Source organism: Sorex fumeus, unplaced genomic scaffold (assembly GCF_029834395.1).
Source record: "Sorex fumeus unplaced genomic scaffold, SorFum_2.1 ptg000044l, whole genome shotgun sequence".
In the NCBI taxonomy this organism is placed as follows: Eukaryota; Metazoa; Chordata; class Mammalia; order Eulipotyphla; family Soricidae; genus Sorex; species Sorex fumeus.
Window position 1 is genome coordinate 10894546 of NW_026606101.1, and position 25868 is coordinate 10920413.

Here is a 25868-nt window from a genome sequence, read left to right on the forward strand (position 1 = left end):
TCAGTGTTTGTATGTATTCAACAAACCTTTTGGTGACTATATAGTATTCCACTGTATATATGGATGAACCATAATTTATTTAACAGGTCAACTATTGGTAATTACTTAGACTGTTTCCAATATTATGACATAAATACCTCACTGAATACTTTCATAATACACATTGCTTTGTTAGTTGTTATTAAATAAACAGAAGATGAATGTTTAATGTTATCTTAGTTTGAAATGTTATCTTAATTTGAAATCTTAGTACTTTATTTTGTAAATAATGATAATTCAATAACTCAAATATTCTACCATATTGAAACACAAACCTTTTTTCTTGGTCTCTCTGCTCCAGAAGTTACGTGGAGTTTTCAAAACTGGTGAATTTTACCTTATATCTCATTTTTTGTCTGGTAGGGGAAAACTGGAAGATCCTGAGACAGTATGCTGGAGGCAAAGATACCAGCCTTTAAATGGATGTGGAAGGGTGGCCATCATCCCAGCTGGCTAGGACCATCCCCAGGTATGCCTGCAGTTCTAACGTAATTGCTCCTTTATTCTTCTAAGTGGTGTAATGTGGGTGATAAATGGCAATTATCTTAGTTACAGTCAGTTGCCACCGGTCCTGTTGGATCACACCCAGCACTTCTCTTTCATCCAAGTTACAGTTAAGGAGAAAACGGGGTCCTGCCACGGAAGTTTGCCAAAACAATGATTATGTGGGCTCCTCAGAAAAGAGAGCACACTATCTAGCGCAGGAAAAATTGAACAAGTTCCTCCGCAAGAAAATGCTTACCCATCCGCTTTCAGTCCGTTATTTCACTTAACTTCCTGCGCTGTCCACTTTCTGGGGCACCCAGGGAGTCCCCTGCTTTGTGTGCGGGTTTGCAGCCGTCCTCCGTGGCCTGCATTCCAGTGCGGGGGCCCTGCCGGTCTGCTCAGCCCACAATGTAACCCTCTGGCTGCTAGGCGCAGAGAGGACCCCCGGGTTCGTTTCCTTATCTGATCGGCCTCCCGGGATCCACTGCTGGACGATGGAACAAGGAAACTCGGTGGCAGGAGCAGAGATCTGTGCCGGCGGGCGTGACCTAGCCCCGGAGCCTGGACTCTCTCCCAGGGCCGGTTGGCTGCCAACAGCCACTGCAGCAGGGAGAGGGACGTGCTCACGTAATAGCCTCGACTTCACTTCGTCCGACCCCGCGGGATCGCGGCCCTTGGGGCGGGCCCCTCCACCATCAGGGGTTTGCCCAGTGCGCCGGGCCCCCCGCGGATCCGGCCGAGCGCCGCCGGGGAGCGAGCGCCCGGACTACATTTCCCGGCAGCCCTCGCGGCGCGCAGGACTCCGGCCACGCGGCTCGCGCCGCCGCCGTCCACCCCTGGGGGGCGCTGCGGAGCCCCTCCGCCGCCCCGTAGAAATCGCCGCGGCCCCGGGGCCGTTTGCTTCCTGTTTGTCGGAAGGAGGAGACATGGCGGCGACGCCGGCGGCGGCTACGGCCGGGGCCGGCCGGGGGAGACGCGCGGCGGCCGCGGATGCGGCGTGGGGCGGCTGGGCCGGCCGGCCGCGGCCCGGGAACATCCTGTTGCAGCTGCGGCAGGGCCAGCTGACCGGCCGGGGCCTGGTGCGGGCCGTGCAGGTAGGCAGGCGCGGAGGGGCGGGGCGGGGCGGACCGGGAGGCAGCCGGCCTGTCCAGGCCGCCGCAGCGCGGGCCCGACCCCTCTCGGCCGTCGGCGGGTCCGGCCCGTGGGCGGCCCGGGTGCTGTCAGCCGCGGCGGGGGCGCCGGGCAGCGGCCGCTTAGAGGCCTGGGGTTAGGGACCGAGCTGGGCTGGGGTGCCCGGGGCCGGGATGGCGTGTCCGAGCCCTGGGCCCAGCGCCTGGATCCTTGCGCCACGTCCGCACGTCTGAGGAGACCCTGGGCGAGTCGGCTGTAGCCTCTAGGGGTCTCCAGGGGCCCCCCCGGCATTGGACGGGGTGGTCATTTCCCAGCCCCCTCGCCCCAACGGCTCCTAGATGTCATTCTCTCGGGGAATTGCTTTACACACACTCCCCCCCACCCCGCACCTCACCCCCCTCCCCTCAGAGTAGGGGCCCCCATTATTGCTCAGTCACAGCCCCGGAATTCGGTTCGTTCCCATTACTTTCTTCGTCTGTAATTACATATTTCTTTGTTGTCGCCCGGCTTTCTCGCCGGTCTCCCACCGGAGGCTGAGCCCGGCGGCGGGGCCAGGGCCCGCATATGCTGGCCGGGGCCGCGGGCCATTGCTCCAGGAGCCCGTACTCCAGGTCAGGGGAAGCGGTAAGGTCCTGCCCTTGTTTGGGGCAAGTTACCGTCCTGTGCCTCCGTCGCCTCGTTTGTGAATGAAGAGGATCCTTGGTGTCCTGCCTCCTAGGGTGTTAGGAGGCCCAGGAGACAATTGTGTAACGCCTTCTGTGCTTTTCTGGTGCAGAGTGAGGACTGAAGAGTAGTCAGTTAATGGTAATGCTAAACTTGGCATCTGGCTTAAGGGGTAGCCATCTACCGGGGTGGGGGTGGTGCCCCGCGCATGTATTTCTTTTTTTTTTTTTTTACTGGAAGAAGCTACTGCTTTAAGGGTCAAGCGGGATAAATAAAAACCCTGAGCTCTGGTTCTTTCCCTTCCCCCTCTGCGTTCCCAGAATTTAGTGGCAGACACACCTATTAAACATCAGCTTTCTCATGAAGAAGTATTGAAAACAGACACAAGAAGCCAAGTTGTGGGAGTGGGGTAGTTGTGTGAGAAAGAGGATGAGACCTTTCATTGTGTATCTCTGTGAAGGCATTAAGCTTACTTTTGAGCCATTTCAGGATGACCGGTATGACTAAAAGGACAGGAAAGAGCAGGTGTTGTGTGAGTACCAGGCTGGGAAGGTGACAGGGGAAGAAGCAGTTCTGGGGGAGCTGTATTTTCTCGGGACAGTAGATAACCAGATGTAAGCAGCTCTCCCCCACATCCGTTCTTTCCTATCTGCCTTAGGAGCCTGGAAACCGCTTGCTCTATCCTTCAGAAAAGGGAACCAACTGTGCACATATTTGGGATCAAACATTGTAGCAGGGTATAGAGTATCTTTATGTAATCTTTGGTCTTTCAGTCTTTTGAATTAACCTCTGAAAGGTTAGGCAGTTTGCTTCTAAATACCCATTTTTAACAATCCTTAATGTCCTGAGGGCAATAGTCAACAGATGTTCTTTAACAAAATGAATGAGGCTATTTAGGACACTTAATTTGTTTCCAGTGAAAGGTAATTTGGAATAGGAGGAGCCTGGAGAAGCACTCCAGCTAGAAGGCTACTGGAATAGTCTTTTTTTTGGAGAGGAGAGGGGGTGAGGTTTGGGCCACAATCACTGGTGATCTTCTGGGGCTACTACTGGCAGGGATTGGAAGCAGGGTGTGAGGCAATTGTCTTAGCCCGTGTACTCCCTCTCTGGTGCATAGAACATTCTTGAGGCTGGTTTAGCACAGCAGGTGATTATCAGTAGTTGTATATGGTGTGAGTTCTGTTTTGGAGGTAATCCCTGAACTATCACTGAGGATAAAGTGGGACTTTTATTTCCCAGAAAGTCCCATCTTATTCATTTTCCTTACCTTGTCCTTATCACACACACCCACTCCACTCTGTCCCTTCATTGCAGGCTAAATTATTTCCTCACAGATATTTTAAAAAAATTTTTTTTTTCCTCACAGATATTTCTACAGCTAAGTAAGAATCTGCTGTTGGTGTATGGTGTACAGGAAAAAAATTGTTGAAAAAAATTGGTATTTTTTTGGAGTAGGGTGGGTTGGAGGTTTGGGCCATACCTGGCAATGCTCAGGGGTTACTTCTGGCTGTGCACTCAGGAATTACTCCTGATGGTGCTCGAACCCAGGTCGGCCACATGCAAGGTAAACACCCTGCTCTCTCTGTACTGCTGCTCCCCTCTCCCCCCACAAAAGGTTTTAAAATTGTTTCTTAAAACCCACACAACAAAGTTTATCATTCTAATTGTAAATACATAATTCAGTAATGGCAAATATATTCATATTTTCATGAACCCCCTGCACAATTTCTTCATCTTGCAAAACAATTCTGTAGCCTTTTTTTGGGGGGGCGGGGGCGGGGATACCCTAGTGGTGCTCAGGGCATACTCCTGGCTCTGTGCTTAGAGATCAATCCTGGCAGTACTGGGGGACTCCATGGGGTCCCAGGGATCGAACCTGGGCCAGCCACATGCAAAGCAAGCTCCCCGTCCTCCAGTCCTCTGTACTGTCGCTCTGGCTCCAAACTCTGTAGCTTTAAAGGTGCGTGGGAGACAGCTCAGCAGTCAGGGGCATGCGCATTATGTGTGCTGGGGTAGCACATTGTTGCTGCTACTCCTGGAGGCCTTGGTGGTCCCCACAAACCACCTGAACAGTTCCCACTTTGTATACCCTCGGAATGAACCACCAGCCAGTTTGACCCAGTATCACTGGGAATGGCACTGAGCCCTCTTGAGCACTGCTTGGGAAGTCCTCATACACACACACCTCAAACTAATCCCTACTTTACCTCCCTCCATCCCCGACTCAGTCCCCCATAGCACCCATTTTTTTCTGTGCCAGTAAATTTGAGTCTCATAGCTCCTGTTGTGGAATCAGACCGTCTCTGTCACTGGCTTGTTTTACTCAGCAGATTATCCTCAAGGGTCCTCTAGGTCTTTGCAAATGATAGAATTTCTTTGGGAATGCTCAGGTCTTGAAGTAAAAGGGACTTGGGGAGAGCCCTAGGTCTGCCTGCCGAATTGATACAGTGTTGGCTGAATTGATATAGTGTGGTTGTTGGACCATCTCTAACCTCAGTTTCAGTTTCTGTCATGGCAAGTAACAGTATCCACCTCTTGGTTGGAATTTAGGGAAACTGTCTAAAAGCTTGACTGATGTGTCATAACACAGCAGGTAGGGCATTTGCCTTCCTCTCTGCTCCTCTCGGAGAGCCCGGCAAGCTACCAAGTATATCTTACCCGCAGACAAAGCCTGGCAAGCTACCCGTGATGTATTGGATATGCCAAACACAGTAACAAAAAGTCTCACACTGGAGACATTACTGGGCCCGCTTGAGCAAATTGATGAACAACAGGAGGATAGTGCTATAGTGCCTGTGAGGCAGAAGGAAGGACTTTTCAGGCCTGTAGGGCCTGAACAGCACCCAGCTCCTGATGGCCACTCGATTACCTGAAATCTGAAATTCAGTGAGGACTGAGCCTCCTGCCAGGTCTGTGGCTGGAAAGTGTGGGAATTGAACCCCAAGTGCAATGGTGGGGATTGATCCCCAAGCCCTGTAAATTCCAGGTACAAATTCCAATCTGAGATGACATTGTCCTCAGCCTGAGGAGGACTAGGTTTACGTCCCAGTTTTGATAGATACTTTCTGTGCCTTTGAGCAAGTTATTTAATCTCCCTGTGGCTGTTTCTTGTAAAGCAAAGATAATCCCTGTGGTAAGATCCAAGTGGGTTGATATGTATAAAGACTTTAAATGATGTTTGAGGGGCGGGGGAGATGGCCCAAAGGGCTGGGGTGTGCGAGGAGCCCCAGAACCAGCACTGCATGTCCCGAGTGCTGGTCCCTGGCTGAGTGTGACCACAACTTCCCTAAATTATTATTTTTTTATGTACTTGCACTCACATAATATTGAGGTATTAGGTATCTAACATTTAAATAAGATAAACATAAACATTTGTGTTTAAGGCAGTCCATCTCTATTTAAAAAGAAAAGCAGCAATAACGACAAAAGTTCAGTCAGTGAAAACTGGAAGCCTCACATTCACTAAACGGGTTGACTGCTTAGATCTAAGAGATTATCACTGCTGTAAATGGACAGACCACAAGTGCGAGAAAGAAATCCCCTACAGCACCTGCCAGTAACTCAGCTCTCAAGGTGCTTGGCTGGTGTTTCTTTCCTCACAGTACTCAGCTGTTCACAAGGAAAACCAAATCCAAATGACTATTTTTAAATGAGAGTAAATGCCTTGTGAGACAACGTAGAGGTAGTTAAATTCCTTGTGAAGTTGAATAGTTGGAATATGATCGATTTTTTGTAATATTAGACTATGATTGGGGAAAATCTCTGGGTTTTTTTTTTTTTTTTTGCTTGTTTGGGGTTACATCCAGTGATGCTCAGGGGTTACTTCTGGCTCTGCACTCAGAAATCACTCCTGAATGTTTGGGGGACCTATGGGATGCTGGGGACTAACCCAGGTCGGCCGTGTATAGACAAGCACTCTCTCTCCCTTTCTCCCTCTCTCTTTCCTCCCCATGATTGGAAAAAGCTCCCAGTATTGTGGACTTGGTAACAAAACAGTGCCCTGTCCCATATTCCACCTTCTTGAGGCAGCCACTGTCCACACTCTGTAGTGAAAGAACCCAGGAACGGGAGGGGCAAGTATTTCTGAACTGTTTCGCTTGCTTTTTGTTTTCAGACATTTTTTCTTCCTCTTAAATTCAGAGCACACTGTGCTGGATTATCTTCGATTTCACCTTGTGTATTTACAGCTTCAATTGTTGGTATATAAATTATATAATTGTTATAGTTAGATTGTAGCATTTTGTATACTGTTTTTCTGTTTGTTCTCAAAGTTAAAATGTCCTTTCCCCCAGTTAAGTATGCTTCTTCAGCCTTTGCCACCTGCAGACAGGCACCTGTCCTGCGTACCGTCCAGGTGGACCAGGGAATTTGACCCATTCGCAGACCTGCCTGGCTCCCTGGACCATGGTTGCGGAGCTCTGCTTTATAGGGTCAAGTGGTGTGAGTTTGGCAGATGAATGTGTAGCCATGATTTGGGACATTTTGGTATAGGGACTTCACGTGCAAATGGTCCCTGGGAATTGGATCATGCGTATGTAGTAGGCTGCCCCATTTGGGTTTGTGGAGCACTCGGCGAGCTTTACCAACCCTTCAAATTGCGTCACGCCACATTGCTCAGAATGCAGCCCCTTCATAAATGACACCACGCTTTGTAGTTGGCATGTAGAGCAGAGGTTCTCAACCCCATGTGGCCTACCACACCCTTTTCAGGGGAAAAAAAAATATTGGTACCTCCTGGCACCCAGAAAATTTCTTTCTTTGCCAAGCATTGCCACCTCCCAGTTGCACTCAGATTACTGTGTTCCCCATACCTCTGTGTATTTTTTCCAGCTTCCCTCCTTAGAGGGTGTTGTCACCCACTTTGGGAAACACTGGCATAAGCTCTGTTGGAGCGTTTACTTCCTCACCCCATCCTCTGACAGCTTGTCTGTTTTCTGTCCTAATTTGCCCTTTGGCAGACTGACACAGAAATGAAGTACCATCTAACCTTTTGAGCCCAGCCTCTTTCTCTGTACCCTAATTGCTTCAACTATGGGTCATGACTCCTCCCAAGGTCACATAACTGAATGAAAGTGTTGCAAAAAAAATCTTTTAAAATGAATTTGTGACTTATGATCAGTAAATTTTTATTGTCATACCTATTTGATAGACTTAGGGCTGCGTGAAAACTTTTTGGGCAGAAAGGGATCGCAAATGGGAAAAGTTTAAGGTAAAGCCCTGCGCTTAGAATAGTCGTCCTTTAAATTTGTGCTTTCGGTTCGGAGAGATAGTACAGCAGATAAGGCGCTTGCCTTGCATGTAGCCAAGCCAGGTTCAATCCCCGGCACCTCGTTTGGTTCCCTGAGCTATGCCAGGAGTAAGCCCTGAGTACTTCCAGGTGTGACCCCAAAACCAAAAGAACAAAAATAAGTAATCACCTGTGCTTCACATTTTGTATACTTGTAATTTATTTTCAGATTTTTTGGGGGAGTGAGGGGCCACACCTGAAGGTGCTCAGGGGTTACTTCCCTCAGGAATCACTCCCGGCGGTGCTCAGGGGACTACATGTAATGCTGGGAATTGAACGTGGGTTGGTCTCATGCAAGGCAAGCACCCTACTTGCTGTACTATCTCTCCAGCTTCTATTTCCAGGTTCTTAAGCTCCTTTTTTCTTTATTTTATTCTATTTTTAAATATTTAGTTAATTATTATTTATTGGTTTAGTATTAGCACTGTCCTCCTGTTGTTCATCAGTTTGCTCGAGCGGGCACCAAGGAATGTCTCCATTGTGAGACTTGTTGTTACTGTGTTTGGCATGTCGAATACATCATGGGGAGCTTGCCAGGCTTTGCCGTGTGGGCGAGATACTTTCAGTAGCTTGCTGGGCTCTCCAAGAGGAGCGGAGGAATCGAACCTGGGTCAGCCAGGCCTGCGGCTTGCAAGGCAAACGCCCTACCTGCTGTGCTATTGCTCCACCCCATCCTTTTTCCTTTAAAGGCATTTTTTCCCACTCTGGAGAAGCCCATGTTCTTTTTTGAACATCATGTATTCCTTTCTTTCCCTTCACATGTCTCGAAGTTTCATTCAGTAAAAAGCATTTTGAGGGAGAGGGAGGTGGAGGGGGGAAAGGGAGAGGAGAAAAAATGTCTTGGAAGTGTCTGTCCTTCTGATCCAGTCAACTATTTGCTTCTATGGACAGTTATTAGCTGATTCTTAGGATTTACTGTCACTTAAATCCAGGCATTATTTTTGTTTTGTTTTTGGAGTAACACCTGACGCTTTTCAGGGCTTATTCCTGGCTCTGCACTGAGGAATCATTCTTGGCAGGAAACTATATTTGGCACAGGGGATCTAACCTTGGTTGGCCATATGCATGGCAAGTACCCTAAACACTATACTAAACCATCAGTTTTGTGAACTCTGTGCTTTTTCTTGGGGTAGTATATTCTCTTGTAGTCTGCTGAAGAATAGACTAGATAGAAGATGACCTAGGGTTGGTGCATTTTGGGCCACACCTGGTAGTTGATGGGGCTGTTTCCAACTCTCTGCTGCAGGTTTGCTCTTGGCAGTGCTTGGAGGACTCTGTGGTGCCTGGGCTTAAACTTGGGTCAGCTGAATGCAAGGCATGTTTGAAATACTTACCTGTCTGAAAATGGCTTTTATCTTAAATTGCATATTTAGTTCATTTGGGTATAGGATTCTAATTTGAAGTTACTGTGTTTTAAACTGTTAATGTTATTGAGGCTGGGGAGGGATATGTAAAGTATTAGAGAGCATGTGTACCATGTGTGAGGTTCTGAGTTTGATCCTTGGTGTTGCACGGGTTCCAAGCTACCAGATAGAGTCCCAGTGACCGTGAACAGTGCCACATTGCTGAGCCAACCTTGAACCAGCTGGTAAATAACGCTGGGAGTAGTTTCTGGGCTTCCTAAGGGATGGCGCCCCTCCTCCCATAAAATGTTAATTGTGTTACTTCATTTTCTTTAAACATTTGGTATAATTTAGAGAGGTTCTGTTTACATTCTCAGTTCTACTATATATTGCTTATTTTCCCACCTCTGACCCCTGAGAGCTTTTAAGACCATCTCTCTGATTTCCCCAAATATATGAACATATAAAAATCTTAATAGTGCTGTGCACTTTTCTAGATGCATATTGAAATATATAACAATAAAAAGTTATATTATCTGCTATTATTCCCCTCTGCAGAATGATTGTACACTTAATGTTTTGGGGTTTAGGGCCACACCTGACAATTCTCAGGGATTACTCCTGGCTCTGCACTCAGGAATCACTCCTGGTGGTGCTCAGAGGACCATATGGGATGCCAGGGATTGAATCCATATTGACCACATGCAAGGCAAGCGCCTTACCCACTGTACTCTCTATCTAGCCCGTGTACTTAATGTTCTTTTGGGTTTTTCCTGTGTTATTTATTTGATGGGGGTGGAGGTGGGTCTGGGCCATATCAGTAGTGCTCCTCAACACCAGTACTGGACTGTGATAGCTTAGGAGAGCTATGTAGACAGGTGAATCTTGAATTGGTTCTAAAGACTGAATAGAATTTGAATAGAATAAGTATGTACAGTGCTTAGTGTTCTCTAAGATTCCCAGATCTGTGACTTGGTATTATTATTAATTTGGAAAATTTTTAACCATTTCAAATATTTTTAATTTCTTTTCTGTCTTTTAATTTGATATTTCAGTTCGCCACATGTTGCACTTTTATAATTGATGCACAGCTCTTAGATAGTCTGGGTTTGTTTTTTTGTTTTAGTTGACCCTCTGGAACAGCACAGATTTCAATGCCTTGAAGTGACTCATACACAGATCTTGTAATAGGTCATATAAACTTACAGTAACGTCTGTATACAGGATAGTACTGCAGACTCAGTTCTCTCATAATAAGCAATGCTTAGTGAGCCCAGAAGCCATTCCTAGTGTTGCTGAGCCAAATGAACTGGATAGCTGTATGTTGGGGCCAAGGATGTGGTGATGCTCTGGGCCTGCTGGGCCTGGGACCACCAGGACAGACCTGGATAGAGCTTGGGGGTGCCTCCAGGATTGCACCCGCACTGTTGGAGATGCATGTGGTGCTGGGGATCGAACTGAGGGTCCCACATACACAGGATACACAGGGTATGTCCTCTGGCCCCTGTATATGTCCCTGACTCCTGTTCCTCTCCATGGGCGTTTTTTTCCTTTCTTTTTTTTTTTTTTTTTTTTTTTTTTGCTTTTTGGGTCACACTGGCAATGCACAGTGGTTACTTTTGGCTCATGCACTCAGGAATTACTCCTGGCAGTGCTCGGGGGACCATATGGGATGCTGGGAATCGAACCCAGGTTGGCCACATGCAAGGCAAATGCCCTACGCGCTGTACTATTGCTCCAACCCCTCTAGCACAGTTGTTGAAGAGATTTTTCTTGCTCCATGCACCCAGATCCTTTATCAGAGATCAACTGTCCATGTATTTGAGAGATTATTTCTGAACTCTCAATTCCATTCAATAGGTCTTGAGAGTCTGTCTTTATTTCTGTACCACATAGTTCTTTTATGCTATAGAAATTTAGTTGAGTTTTGTATATAAATGTTGTATCCTGCAACCTTGCTGAACTCACTTATTAGCTTTAGTGTTTTTGTGGGGAGAGTGGGTGTCTTAATGTCATCCATGTACAAGATCTTGCCATATGCGAATAGTGTAAATTTCATTTTAAATCTGGATGCACGTATTCTTCTTGTCTCATTGTTCCGGCTAGGATTTCAAGTGCAGTGTTAAGTAGCTTCCTGTCTTAGTGGGAAAGTGTGTTCAGGCTCTACTGTTTATTATGGTAACTGGGGTTTTGGTGCTTTTCATCAAGTTAGTTTTTATTAGTTGACCCAACCTTCAAATGGCACACATCTTCCTTGATAGTAATCTTTATCTGTACTTGGCCAGATTGTTTTCTAAATATAGTATGTTTTTCGGGCACACACAGTGGTGCTCAAGGCTTACTCCTGGGTCTGTGCTCAGAGGTCACTCCTGGGATTGCTTAAGGAACCATATGAGGTGCCAGGGATCAAACCTCAGCTAGCCGTGTGCAAGGCAAGCACCCTGCCCATACTCGTATTGCTCCAGCCCCTGTTTCGCTAATTTTTTGTTGTGAATTTAGCTTTTATGTGATGTCTTTAATTTTGGTATGAAGGTAATAACTCAAAGTGTTGGGAAGTGTTTTCTCCTCAAGTATGAAAGTCTAGTAACTATTGTTAATTTTTCTTTAGATATTTATAGCATTTACCTATGAAATATTTGAACTTTGGCTGTTCTTTGTCACTGATTTTGTGGTTTTGTTTGGGTCACATCTGATGATGCTCAGGAGCTACTCCTAGCTCTGTGCTCAGAGATTGTTTCCTGTGGTCCTCAGGGAATTGTATTGGGGATCAAACCCAGGCCCTCTCCCCACCCACCCCAATCCCAGATCATGTGCTCAGCCCTTTGTTATCTTTCCAGGCCCGAATCACTAATCTTACATCTTGTTGTAGTTGTATCAGATAATTCTGATTTTTCCTGAGTCGATTTGTGTTTGGTTTCTTCTAGGAATCTGTTCGAGTGATAGCGCAGCAGGTAGGGCGTTTGCCTTATAAGCGTCCAACATGGCCAACCCGAGTTTGATTCCTCCACCCCTCTCGGAGAGCCCGGCAAGCTACCGAGAGTATCTCGCTTGCATGGCAAAGCCTGGCAAGCTCTCCGTGAAGTATTCGATATGCCAAACACAGTAACAAGTCTCACAATGGAGATGTCACTGGGCCCGCTCAAGCAAATCGATGAACAATGGGAGGACAGTGACAGTTTATTGGTATATAATTTTCCCTAAAACACTACCTGATAAAACATTTTGAGTGGGGTTTTGAGGATAGAACAGGGGGCCAGGGTATATGTGTGGGGCCCTGTTTAGCTCCCCAGCACCACATGGCCCTCTGAGTACTACCAGGTGTAGCCTTGGAAGTCCCCAAGCACCTCAAGCACGGCCGTGGTCACACCTGACCATCAGCAAGGTGGCCCGGGTGGTCTCGGCCCCCATAGGGCTGGAGCAGCACTGCATTCTTATGCCCAGCTGGGAGTAGCCCCTGAGCATCATCAGATGTGACCCAAACAAAATCACAAAATCAATATTTAATTTTAGTGGCTTCCTGGCTACCCAGTGGTTTTTTTGTTTATTCTTGTTTGGAGGCCACACCTGGCTGTGCTCAGAGCATATTCGTAGTTTGCGCCCAGGGCACCGTATGGGGTGCTGAGGATTGTGCCAGGATTGGCGACAAGCAAGACATTTCCCCTTGCCGTTGTAATATCACTGCAGCCCTGCCTCCAGAGTTTTTTTGTCCCCCTGGCCTCCAGAGTTTTTTTGTCCCCCTCTAAGGTTTCCAGTAATGTCTCTCTTTCATTACTAAACTTAATAATTTGGCTCATTGTAAGTTAAGTCCATATAGCAAGAGGTTTTCATTTCATTTCTCTTTTCAAAGAATAAGTTTTCTAAAGGAGAGAGAGAACAAAAGGGAATGCCCTGCCACAGAGGCAGGGTGGGATGGGGGGATGGGGGTTGGGAGGGATACTGTGATCCGTGGTGGTGGGAAATGGGCACTGGTGGAGGGATGGGTATTTGATCATTGTATAATTGAAACCCAAGCACAAAAATTTGTAAGTCTACAACTGTACTTCATGGTGTCTAATAAAGATATTAAAAAAAAAGAAAAAAGAAAATTAGGAATGATGTAAATAAATATTTAACAAAGACAAAAAAAATTTGTTTCATCTATCAGTTTAATTTTGCAGTCACTGTCACTGTCCTCCCGTTGTTCATCGATTTGCTCGAGAGGACCCAGTAACGTCTCCATTGTGACAATTGTTACTGTGTTTGGCATATCGAATACATCACAGGTAGCTTGCCAGGCTCTGCCATGTGGGCGAGATACTCTTCGTAGCTTTCCGGGCTCTCCGAGAAGGGCGGAGGAATCAAACTTGGGTCGGCCATGTTGGCTGCTTGCAAGACCTGCTGTGCTATCGCTCCAGCCCTAATCTAGTAAACAGGAGATCATGGGTTTGAATCCCAGTGGTGCCTGCGGTTTGTCTCAGGTAGAATTTTGCAGTAGCACTAAAAATTTTTTTTCCTTATGCTTACTTTGGGTTTAGTTTAGTTCTTGTTGTTCCTGGTTTCTCATGGTGGGAGGTTATATAATTGATAGGAGATCATGTTTTATTATTAATATAAATCTTGGGAGCGGTGAAGACTTGAGTACTTTTTTTGCTGAGTCCCATACAGCCACATTTGCTTCTTGGGGGGTTCTCTTTCAAGCAAAAGAAAGATTTCATGCCCCCCCTTCACCCATTCTTTGTGACTTGCATTGATTTGAGCTTGCTGGGGTTTTTTTTTTTTTTTTTTGGTTTTTAATTTTTTTTGACACGTGGAAATGGTCATTTCCTGTGGTTCATCCTAGTGATGCAAGAACACCTTATTGCCTGCTGTTGTTCTTGTATTGTCTTAACTTTGCAATCTAAGAAAACAAATGTGAGAAGCTCAAGGTCAGAGGAATGGTGATTCAGGACATGCTACGATGTCTCTGAAACCATTTCATGTCCTGTGAGCTGACTGAGTGGCAGGTGCATAGTAGTTCACATCCAGCCCCGATGATATTACTTCCCAGAGGAGTTAGTGCAAACAATGCCATAAATGGTAGATGTACCTGTTATTAGGTTTGAAAGTTGTTGCATATACCTTGAACCTTTGGTTCATTTCCCACTCAGTGCCTCGCGTGCTTTGAGAGAGTTGGTGGCATACATGATAAACACAGGCTCGGTGCCCGCTCCCGAGGAATTTCTGGACAAATGTACCAGTAATTGTGTTCACATTGAACAGATTTTCGATAAAGCCCCAGAGTAGGGCACTTAATCTTTCAGAAAGGAGAGGGGAAAGGTCAGTCAAGGACACTTTTTATTTAGCTTACCTTTTGAAGAAAGGGTAGGCACTTTCCGGACAGAAAAGACAGGAAAGGGAAAGGAACATGCACCAAGATGCCAAGAGCAAGCATCTGGAGGGTACATTGGGAGAGAAGGGGGCTGGGAAAAGAATATAGGTGAAAAGCTAGGGAGGGGCGTTGAATCACAAGTCAGAGAGCTGTACTTTGTGCTAACAGGCTGTTAGGAGCTATTTGAAGTTTCCAGGAAGAAACCTTTGAATTACTGTCCTGGAATGGTTTTGAAGACAGCCATCATAAGCCATCTATGTTAATCTTTCGTCACCAGTAAAATGTTCCACTTTTTTTCTTTTTTGACTGACAGTTCCCAGACACTTTTTTGATGGAGAGGGACAAACAGTCCAAATGGAGTGGGATTCCTCAGCTGCTCCTGAAGCTCCATACCACCAGCCACCTCCACAGCGACTTCATCGAGTGCCAAAACATCCTCAAGGTAACTCTCTGGAAATCTGGAGGGCTGAAGCCCCTCCAGATTTGATACAGGAGGCCCGGTTCCCTTTTCCCTTCTCTCTGAGTTTACTTTTGTCAAGTGGTCTGTTTTTCCATAGCTGAAGAAATCTGGGATGTTCAAAAAAAGTTCACAGAAAGAAATAAAAATCAGTTGTAACCAATACCACCACCAGAAGCCCATCACTGCTACCTGGGTTTGATCCCCAGTACCACATTTGGTCCCCTGAGCATAGCCAGGAGTAAACCCTAAGCATTGCCAGGAGTGGCCCCCAAACAAAAAAACAAAATTCTGCTCAGTGCTAAATAAGTGATTAAGTCACTTACCAATCATGTGACCCTGGGCAACTTTTATTTCTTATATTTAAAGTGGGTATGCTACGAGATTCCATTGAACTATCTTAAGGATAAATGGGCTAAAAAAAAATCAAAGGCCAGTGCTTGTTATATAGGGGATTATATGTGAGAGAAAGTTCTGTTTTCTTGTGGTTGTGCTACCTAGATCAGCTGCATCAGCAGCCATGGGAACGTGTAACGCACGTTCTCAGATCCCACCCCAGACCTGTTGAGTGAGAAATTGCAGGTGGGGTGCAGACATCTGGGTGTTAACAGACTCTTCAGGTGAGTCTGCTGCTTACCAGTGTTAGGAGAACCACTGCTCTAGCCAGCTTCTCCCAAGGTTTGCCAGGAGAAAGCACCACAGCTAGGAGCCTGAGTTCTTTTCTCTGACTCCTTTGTCACCCAGATTGAGTTGTCTTCTCTCGGCATGATTCTGGAGCTGGATCTAGGTTTAAATCCTGCTGCCTAAGCTGCTTACCTAAGAATGTTGCAACCTTTACAGATCTGTGCCTCAAAGATATTGCTACAGGGCCAGAGTGATAGTACAGCGGGTAGGGCACTTGCCTTGCACGTCCATCCCAGGTTCGATCCCCAGCACCCCATATGGTCCCTCAAGCTCTGCCAGGAGTGATCCCTGAGCACAGAGCCAGGAGTAAGTCCTGAGCATAGCTGAGTGTGACCCAAACAAAAATGTTATTGTCATCTCATACAATTGTGAGGATTTTTTTTTATTAATTGATTGTGAGGATTAAAGGAAGTCAAAAACTGATGTATCAAGAGTAGCACATACAAGGACTCTGGCTCCAGGATGAATACAACAATCCTCCACACTTTCCTCTTAGGAAACTTCATTGTACCATTTTTAGCGGAATTTTCATAACAAGCAGTACAAAATTAATTGTTTCAGTTCTACTTTGGGGTGCACGGTTTGGGATTTGGGGTGGAAACATTTGAAATATGGTGGTAGGAAGGTGTTGGGATTGGTGTTTGAATATTAAATGTAATGAATTATTGTGAACAACTTTATAAAAATAAAATTAAGTTAAAAAAATAAAGTAGGTCAAAAGATAAAAAGAAATAAGATTGCAAAAATTAAAAGAAGAAAACACTTTGCAAACTTATCTCACTTAATTCCTGCCCAATCTTTGAGATAATGGGATGGAGTTAGAAGACTCAAAGGGATAAACTCCAAGAGGCGTGGAATTCTGGCCACTCTTGAAACTAAGTGCCACCTGCCTCTTCCACGGGGACCTTGTTGAATTCCTAACATTCTCCCAGTAACTCTCCAGGCTGTGTTCAGGCCCTCCAGGTGATAGGAAGTCTGCTCTTATGAGCCATGCCTGGTGTATTATAAGCATTAAAGAAATTAAGTATTACAACATTTACTATCCTAATAGTTTTTCTGTAAATTTTTTTCCATTAGCTCTATTCCTTGTAGATGATTCTCCCTAGCCCCCCGATCTCATCCCAACCCTTTTGATATGAGAACCACAACGCTAAATCTAGTCTAGGGATGAGATATCACAGGTGTGTAAAGAGGAATAAAGTAAAAGTGCTAAATGGCGCAGATGAATTCCAGATTGCTCTGGGAGTTCAGCATGTTTCGGATGCCTTCTGGTGAAGGGAAACAAGATTTTTTGGGAAATGACATTTGAGCAGTGTTTTCATTGTCTGTTGCTGCAGAACTGGCCACTCCGAACCTTGAAGTAAAATCACTCTTCTCACATAGTTCTGAGTTGATCCACTGGCACTTCTCATTCATGTGTAGGGTGGGGAGGACTGAGACATGGAGGCACTGAGTCATGGTGGGCACTGAGACATGGCAGGCACTGAGTTATGGGGGCACTGAGACTTGGGGGGCACTGAGTCACGGAAGGCACTGAGTCATGGGCAGCACTGAGTTATGGTGGCACTGAGATGTGGCAGGCACTAAGTTATAGGGGCACTGAGAAATGGGGGTGCTGAGACATGAGGGCACTGAGATTTTGGGGGGCACCAGGACTTTGGGGAGCACTTTCACTCATAATCCGGGCAGCCCAGTGCTCATGTCAGCTAGAGTCCAATGTAAGGACGCCAGCACTGGCCTCGGCTCTCCTCCTCCTGGCCCCCAGGTATCCCTCGGGGTCTCGCAGTATGGAGATCTGGCGCACGATGGCAGCAGCCAGCACCTTCAGGCTTCTCTGACTTGACCGGAACTGACACGTGTCATTTATGTCCACTCGCCCAGATGCAGGGGCAGATACACCAAATGCAGGGCCAGCTTCAAGGGAAGGTGCCTCCTTGCTGGACTCTCTGTGCTCAGAGGGATTCAAGTGGTGACTAAAATGCAAACCAGTGTTTTTTGTGTCTGATTCATGTTGGGCGCTCAAACCAGGCATCTCTTTATTATTTTATTTATTTATTTATTTATTTATTTTTGTGTGTGATTAGGAAATTTCTCCTCTTCTCTCCATGGAAGCTATGGCATTTGTTACTGAAGAAAGGAAGCTTACACAAGAAACCACTTACCCAAATACTTACATATTTGACTTGTTTGGAGGTGTTGATGTAAGTATTATTACTATTACTACTTTTGCTTAATGGCTGCAGAGTTTAATTTTTGAGGGGCCAGAGCGAATGTACAGTGGGTCGGGCCTTTACCTTGCACGTGGCTGACCTGGGTTCAATGTGGTTCCCCAAGCACCGCTAGGAGTGATTCCTGAGTGCCTCTAGGACTGTACCTAGTAATACTCGAGATTGTTGTGCTGGGGATCAAATTGGGGTCGGCTGCATGCAAAGCCAGTGCTTTAAGCCTTTACTATCTCTCTAACCCCTTTGTGTTCTTATAAGGTGTTCATATATGTGCATACACATGTGCCAGTGACCCACTGCTACACCTTAGATTTATTTTCTTCCCACACAGAATTGGCTGCATGTATACAGAAATACAGATACAGGTACTCTATACCTTGGATCTACCCAGGAAGCTCACTGACTTGGGATAGAATAATGGTACAACAATTTTATCTTCCCAGGCCTCAGTTGATGGACATTTGGAGTTTTTTTTTTTTAATTAATTATTTTAACTTTTTTTTTTTTTTTAGTGAAACACCATGAGGTACAGTTGTAGACTTACAAACGTTCGTGCTTGGGTTTCAGTTGTACAATGATTGAGTACCCATCCCTCCACCAGTGCCCATTCCCCACCACCAATGATCCTGGTAGCCCTCCCACCCTCACACTCCCCAACCCACCCCACCTCTGTGGCAGGGCATTCCCTTTTGCTCACTCTTTCCTTCAGGGTCTTGTAGTTTGCAATAGAGGTATTGAGTGGTCATCGTGTTCAGTCTATCCCAAGTGAGTCCTCCAGACATCCTTTACTTGGTGTTTCTTTCTCTGTCTGAGCTGTCTTTTCCCCCAGCATGTGCTGCCAGCTTCCAAGTCCTGGAGCAGACCTCCTCATACTGATCTCAACTATTCTTGGGTGTGTGACTCCCATTCTGTTACTTTATATTCCCCAGATGAATACAGTCTTTCTATGTCTGCCACAGAGGCTGGAGTGATAGCACAGTGGGTAGGGTGTTTGCCTTGCATGTGACCAACCCATGTTCAATTCCCAGTATCCCATATGGTCTCTGAGCACCACCAGGAGTAATTCCTGAGTGCAGAGCCAGGAGTGACCCCTGTGCATCACCAGGTGTAACCACCCAAAAAGCAAAAAAAAAAAAAAAAAAAAAAAAAATCCATGTCTGTCCCTCTCTCTCTGGCTCATTTCACTTCACATGATACTTTTCATGTAGAACCACTTGTATGTAAATTTCATGACTTCATTTTTTCTAACAGCTGCTTAGTATTCCATTGTGTAGATGTATCAAAGTTTCTTTAACCAGTCATCTGTTCTCGGGCATTCGGGTTTTTTTCAGATTTTGACTATTGTAAACAGTGCTGCAGTGAACAAACAAGTGTAGTTATCACTTCAACTATTCTTTTTTCCCTCTCTGGGATATATTCCCAGGAGTGGTATTGCTGGGTCAAATGGGAGCTCAATTTCTAATTTTTAGAGAATTGTCCATACTGTTTCCCAAAAGGGCTGAACCAGTCGGCATTCCCACCAGCAGTGAAGGAGGGTCCCTTTCTCGCCACATCTGCGCCAATAGCAGTTGCTTTTGTTCTTTTGGATGTGGGCCAGTCTTAGTGGCGTGAGATGATAACTCGTTGTTTTGATCTGCATCTCCCTGATGATTAGTGATGTAGAGCATTTTCTCATGTGCCTTTTTGCCATTCAGATTTCTTTGAAAAAGTTTTTGTTCATTTCGTCACCCCATTTTTTGATTTGGGCTGGAGCGATAGCACAGCGGGTAGGGCGTCTGCCTTACACGCGGCCAACATGGCCGACCCGAGTTCGATTCCTCCGCCCCTCTCGGAGAGCCCAGCAAGCTACCGAGAGTATTCGATATGCCAGACACAGTAACAACAAAGTCTCCAATGGAGACGTTACTGGGCCCGCTCGAGCAAATCGATGATCAACGGGAGGGCCTTTACCTTTACCTTTATTTTTTGATGGGATTGGATGATTTCTTCTTGTGGAGTTCAAATAGTGCTTTGTATATCCTTGATATCGATCCCTTGTCGGATGGGTGTTGGGCGAATATCCTTTGCCATTCTTTAGACTGTCTTTGTATTTTGGTCACTGTTTCTTTTGAGGTGCAGAAGCTTCTTAGTTTACGATAGTCTCATTTGTCTATCTGTTTTCACTTGCTTGGCCAGTGGCGTGTCATTTTTGAAGATACCGTTAGCTTCAGTGTTGTGGAGGGTTTTGCCAACCTTGTCTTCAATGTACCTTATGGATTCCGGTCTGATGTTAAGGTCTTTAATCCATTTTTTTTCTTTAATCCATTTTGATCTTACTTATAAGCCCGGCAAGCTACCGAGAGTATTGGATATGCCAGACACAGTAACAACAAAGTCTCCAATGGAGACGTTACTGGGCCCGCTCGAGCAAATCGACGATCAACGGGAGGGCCTTTACCTTACCTTACCTTACCTTTGTACATGGTGTTAGGTAGAGATCTGAGCCCATGTTTTTGCATGTAGCTGTCCAGTTTTGCCAGCACAATTTGTTAAAAGAGGCTTTCTTTGCTCCACTTCACATTTCTTGCTCCCTTATCAAAGATTAGATGATCATATGTTTGGGGGGAGATGTCAGTATAGTCAACCCTGTTCCATCAGTCTACGGCTCTGCCTTTGTTCCAGTACCATGCTGTTTTAATTATTACTGCTTTGTAGTAGAGTTTGAGGTTGGGCAGTTTGATTCCTCCCATTTTCTTTTTCCCAAGAATTGCTTTAGCTATTCGTGAGTGCTTATTGTTCCATATGAATTTCAGGCGTGTTTGCTTCATTTCTTTGAAGAACGTCATGGATATCGTTATAGGGATTGCATTGAATTTGTACAATGCTTTGGGGAATATTGCCATTTTGACAATGTTAATTCTCCCAATCCATGAGCAGGGGATATCTTTCCATTTCTTTGTGTCCTCTTTTATTTCCTGAAGTGGCATTTTGTAGTTTTCTTTGTACGCATCTTTTATGTCCTTAGTTAAGCTGATTCCTAGGTACTTGATTTTTCTGGCGCACAGTTGTGAACGGGATTGTTTTTTTCATGTCACTTTCTTCTCTCTCATTATTTGTATAGGAAAGCCATGGACTTTTGGGTATTGATTTTATAGCCTGATACTTTACTATACAAGTCTATTGTTTCTAGGAGTTTCTTGGTAGAGGTTTTAGGGTTCTCTACATATAGTAACATATCATCTGTGAATAGTGAGAGCTTGATTTCTTTCTTTCCTACCTGAATACCCTTAGTATCTTTTTCTTGCTAACCACTATCGCAAGTACTTCCAGTACTATATTGAAGAGCAGTGGAGAGAGAGAGTGGGCATCCTTGTCTCGTCCCTGATCTTAGAGGGAAGGCTCTTAGTTTTTTCCCATTGAGGATGATGCTTGTCATAGGCTTGTGGTAGATGGCTTTAACTATATTGAGGAAAGTCCTTCTATACCCATTTTGGCAAGGGTTTTCATCATAAATGGGTGCTGGATCTTGTTAAATGTTTTCTCTGCATCTATTGATATGATCATATGTTTTTATCATTTCTTTTGTTGATATGATGGATTATGTTGATTGATTTCCGAATGTTAAACCATCTTTGCATCCCCGGGATGAATCCCACTTGGTCATGGTGTATGATCTTTTGGATGAGTTGTTGAATTCTATTTACTAATAATTTGTTGAGAATCTTCGCATCCGTATTCATCAGGGGTATCGGCCTGTAGTTTTCTTTTCTTGTGGTGTCTTTGTTTTCTCTTGGTATTAGAGAGATACGAGCTTCATAGAAACTGTTTGGGAGAGTTTCTTTTCTTCAGTTTCCTGGAAAAGCTTTAGAAGAACTGGCAATAGGTCCTCTTTAAATATTTGGAAAAATTTGCTAGGAACCCATCTGGACCAGGGCTTTTGTTTTTGGGAAGACTTTTGATTACAGTTTCAATTTACTTGATATTAATAGGAGTATTCAGGTATTCTAGATCTTCTTGATTCAGCCTTGGGAGATTATAGGAATTCAGGAATTTATCCATTTCTTCTAGGTTCTCTTGTTTTGTGGCATACAGACTTTCAATGTAGTCTCTGATGATCTTTTGAATTTCTTTGGTTTCTGTTATGATATCCCCCTTTTCATTTCTGATTCGGTTTATTAGGGTTCTGTTTCTCTCTTTCTTTGTGAGTCTTGCTAGTGGTTTATCTATCTTGTTTATTTTCTCAAAGAACCAGCTCTTGATTTCATTGATCTTTCAGATTATTTTTTGGGTTTCCATCTCATTGATTTCTGCTCTAAGTTTTATGATCTTTTTCCTTCTGCCTGGTTTGAGGTAGCTGTGAAGTCAATTTGTTTTGTGGGCCCTTTCTTCCTTCCTGAGAAATGCTTGCAGAGCTATAAATTTTCCCCCTAACACGGCTTTAGCTGCGTCCCATAGGTTCTGGTAGCTCGTGTCTTCATTTTCATTTGTTTCCAGGTATCTTTAGATTTCTTCCTTGATTTTTTTCCTGACCCACTCATTGTTCAACATTGAGTTGTTTAATTTCCAGGTGTTTGATTTGGTTTTCTGCATCTGTACATGATTAACTTCTATCTTCAGCGCATGGTGGTCTATCTTCCTGGTTCTGTTGAGGTATGTTTTGTGGCCCAGCACATGGTCTATTCTGGAAAATGTTCCATGTGCACTGGAAAAGAATGTGTATTCTTTTTTTTTTTTTTGGAGGGAGGGGTGTATAAAGTCCTGTATAGATCTATTAGCCCTCTGTCTTCTATTTCTTCCTTCAGGGCCATTATTTCCTTGCTGAGTTTTTAATCTTCTTGTTCTATCTAGGGGTGTTAAAGCAGTGTTGAAGTCTCCAGCTACTATTGTGTTGCTTGTAATGTCCTCTTTTTTTTTCTTTTTTTATGTAGGAGTACTGCTATTTATTCAGCCACTAATTAGCTGATTGAATAGTGCATGAACTCCACCTTAATTTTTTTTCATTTTTTTATAATTTTATTTATTGAATCACTGTGAGAGCAGTTACAAAGCTTTCGGGTCTAAGTCTCGATCATACGATGAAACACCCGTACCTTCACCAGTGCCCATTCTCCACCCCCAACAGCCCCAGTATACCCTCCCCCTACCTGTGACGCAGATGATTTCCACATTAGTCTCTCTCTACTTTGATCACATTCAATATTTTGACACCAGACCTACCATTATTATTTGAGATTTTACCCCAATACTCAGATCTGCTGAAAAGGCAACAGCAGACAATTTGTGTTCTATTGCTGGTTATGAATAACATATGATTTCACGTGGCTGCAGTAGTGGCCGTGAGAGTTTGAAATTCCGAAATTTTAACACTTAAATCTAGAAGGATTTCTGCCAAAATCTGCTGGGTTCTGAGATTTACTCCTGAGTCTCTGGGATCATGGGCGTTAAGCAGCTTGATTAGGAGCCAAAAAGGCCATTCGTGGGCGATGACTTGGGGTCTTGTTGGGGTGGGGAGGACAGAACCGGCTCCACCCCCATCCCGTGAGGCCCTGCGTGTCTCGTCACTGCAGGCCCAAACCTGACTGTCCAATGGCCTCTGGAGGATGACAGCCACCGAGCCACCAGGGGCAAGCAGGTGGAGGGACAGCACCCTTTCCCCCCTGGGGTGGCGGGGCGACAGTAACTTACTGCGTGATCCGGACATATTTCTGCCAAAAGCTACGGGGTTTCGAGATTTGTTTCTGAGTCTCTGGGATCATGGCCATTAAGCAACTTGATCAGAAGCCAGAGAGGCCATTCATGGGCGATGATTTGGGGTCTCGTTGGAGTGGGGAGGACAGGACCGGCTCCACCCCTATCCCGTGAGGCCCTGCGTGTCTCGTCACTGGGGGCCCAACCCTGACTGTCCAGTGGCCTCTGAAGGATGGCAGCCACTGGGCCACCAGGGGGAACAGGCCAAGGCACGAAACCTATTCCCACCTGGGTTGGCCCAGCACCAGTAACCTACTGCAGGGACTGGACGCATTTCTGCCAAAAGCCGCTGGGTTTCGAGATTTGTTTCTGAGTCTCTGGGATCATGGCCATTAAGCAGTTCAATCAGGAACCAGAGAGGACATGCCTGCAATTACATAGCTGAGCCGGAGGTGGTTTGTGGGTGTGTTTCCCACATACCTAACTTTTGGCCGTTTACTTTCTTGGTAAACTTTGCCCCAAGTTTTTGGGGTCTGGCCAAAGCACAGCAGCAATTTGGGGGTATCTGGAAGTCTGAAGGCGCCACCAGGCTGCTGATGCACTCGCCTCACAGGTACAGATTGACCTGCTGGCGGCACCATACCTCCCTGTAATGTCCATTTTAAGGTCTGCTAGCAGTTGATGTAGGTATTTGGCTGGTCCCTCATTGGGTGCGAATATGTTTAGGAGTGTGATTTCTTCCTGCTGTACATATCTCTTGATTAATAAAAAATGGCCTTCACTGTCCCTTCTAATCTTTTTCAACCTGAAATCTATGTTGTCCAATACTAGTAAGGCCACTACAGCTTTTTTGAGGGGGTGGTTTACTTGCAGGGTTGTTTTCCATCCTTTGATTTTGAGTCTGTGTTTGTTCTTATTGTTCAGATGTGTTTCTTGTAGGCAGCAGGATTTTGGGTTCTGTCTCTGAATCCGTTTTGCCACCGTGTCTCTTAATTGGTGAATTTAGACCATTGACATTGAGAGAGATTATTGTTATGGGGTTTTATGTCATCTTTCTGTAAGGGTTTGTTGTGCTTGTAGGGGTTTGTCTTTTCTTACAGTAGCCCCTTTAGCCCTTCTTGTAGGTTTGGTTTTGAGTCTATGAAGTTTCTGAGCTGTTGTTTATCCAGAAAATAGTGTACTATTCCTTTGAGTTTGAGTGAGAGTTTAGCTGGATAAAATATTCTTGATGAAGCGTTTATTTCAGTGAGTTTTTTCACTATAACCCATCATTGCCTTCGGGCTTGGAGGGTTTCCTCTGATAGGTCTGCTGTGAATCTAAGGGGTGCTCTTTTATATGTGATTTCCTTCTTTGACCTTGCTGCTTGCAAGTATTGTGTCTCTGTCCGTGGCATCCATCATTCTAACTGTGATATGTCTTGGAGTGTTTTTGTTAGGATCTCTTTTAGCTGGCACCCTTCAGGCTCCTTGAATCTGGATGCCTGCATTGTCCAACTCTGGGAACTTTTCAGCAGTGATTTGTTTAACCATGGCTTTTTCATTGGGGCTGTTTCCCTTACCTTCTGGTACTCCAGTGATTCTATTGTTCCTCTTTGAATCATCCCCTAGTACTCTGATTCGCTCTAGAGCTATTTTGAGGTCTCTTGCCATTGTTTGTTGTTGCCTGTAGGCTTCACGCAGCTCATCTTCCAGCTCACTGATTCTGTCTTCAGCTATAGCCATTCTACTGTTGAGGGCACACACTGAGTTTTTTATTTCATCTACCAAATCTTTTATTCATGTTATTTCTGTGCATAGCTTTTCAGTTTCTGCTCTCATTTCTTCCTGTATTTTCTCGATTGTTTCTTTCATATCCACCTTTAATTTACTCGATATCTTTGTCACTGTTTCATTAAGTTCATTGAACATCTTCATTACTTTATATCTGAATTCTTTCTCAGAGAGCTCCCTTAAGTGAGTAACATCTAATGAGGCTTCTGGGCTCTTTTCATTGTCCTCTCCTCGTGATGGGGATTTGCGTTGTTTCTTCATGTTGGTGTGGTGATATGGAGACTGAGATGTCACACGAGATTGTTGGGTATGAGTAATTTATCTGAGGCCACATAAGCCTCCGACCCAAAATTAGGCCATGCCCTTTTGCAGCGACCACGCCCACTTCTGCAGAGGCCACTCGGACTACAAGTTCCTAGTGTGTGTGGGGGACAGTCTGGGAGGAGCAGAAGACCAGGCATGGCGTTGGGGACGAACTGGAAGAGGGTCAGGGATGGTGGGTGGCCCAGGGTCCTAGAGGATGCCTGTGGCACATACACAGGGAGAGCAAAGTCCCGGGTTCGAATAATGACTGACTTGGGAGGAGCAGAAGACCAGGCATGGCGTTGGGGACAAACAGGAAGAGGCTCAGCTGAGGGTTTTTTTTTTTTTGGTTCATTTTTGTTTGTTTGTTTGTTTTTAACATCATTGCATCATTGCTATTGAAAAAAGCTTGCCATAATGGTTTTTATACATATGTCTGTGTACGTGTGGGTTGATGCCCCCCGGC

General features: G+C 45.2%; 1 protein-coding gene across 1 annotated transcript in view; it reads left to right on the top strand.

Moving 5' to 3' along the window:
• Positions 1 to 1435: 1435 nt before the first annotated feature.
• TRPC4AP (transient receptor potential cation channel subfamily C member 4 associated protein) overlaps positions 1436 to 25868 on the top strand; it is a 74909-nt gene continuing 50476 nt past the window's right edge. The window contains exons 1-3 of the mRNA XM_056121749.1: positions 1436 to 1619; positions 14610 to 14738; positions 17522 to 17638. Of these exons, the coding sequence (XP_055977724.1) occupies positions 1452 to 1619; positions 14610 to 14738; positions 17522 to 17638 (414 nt within the window). The 5' untranslated portion in view covers positions 1436 to 1451. The remainder of the gene's footprint in view (positions 1620 to 14609; positions 14739 to 17521; positions 17639 to 25868) is intronic.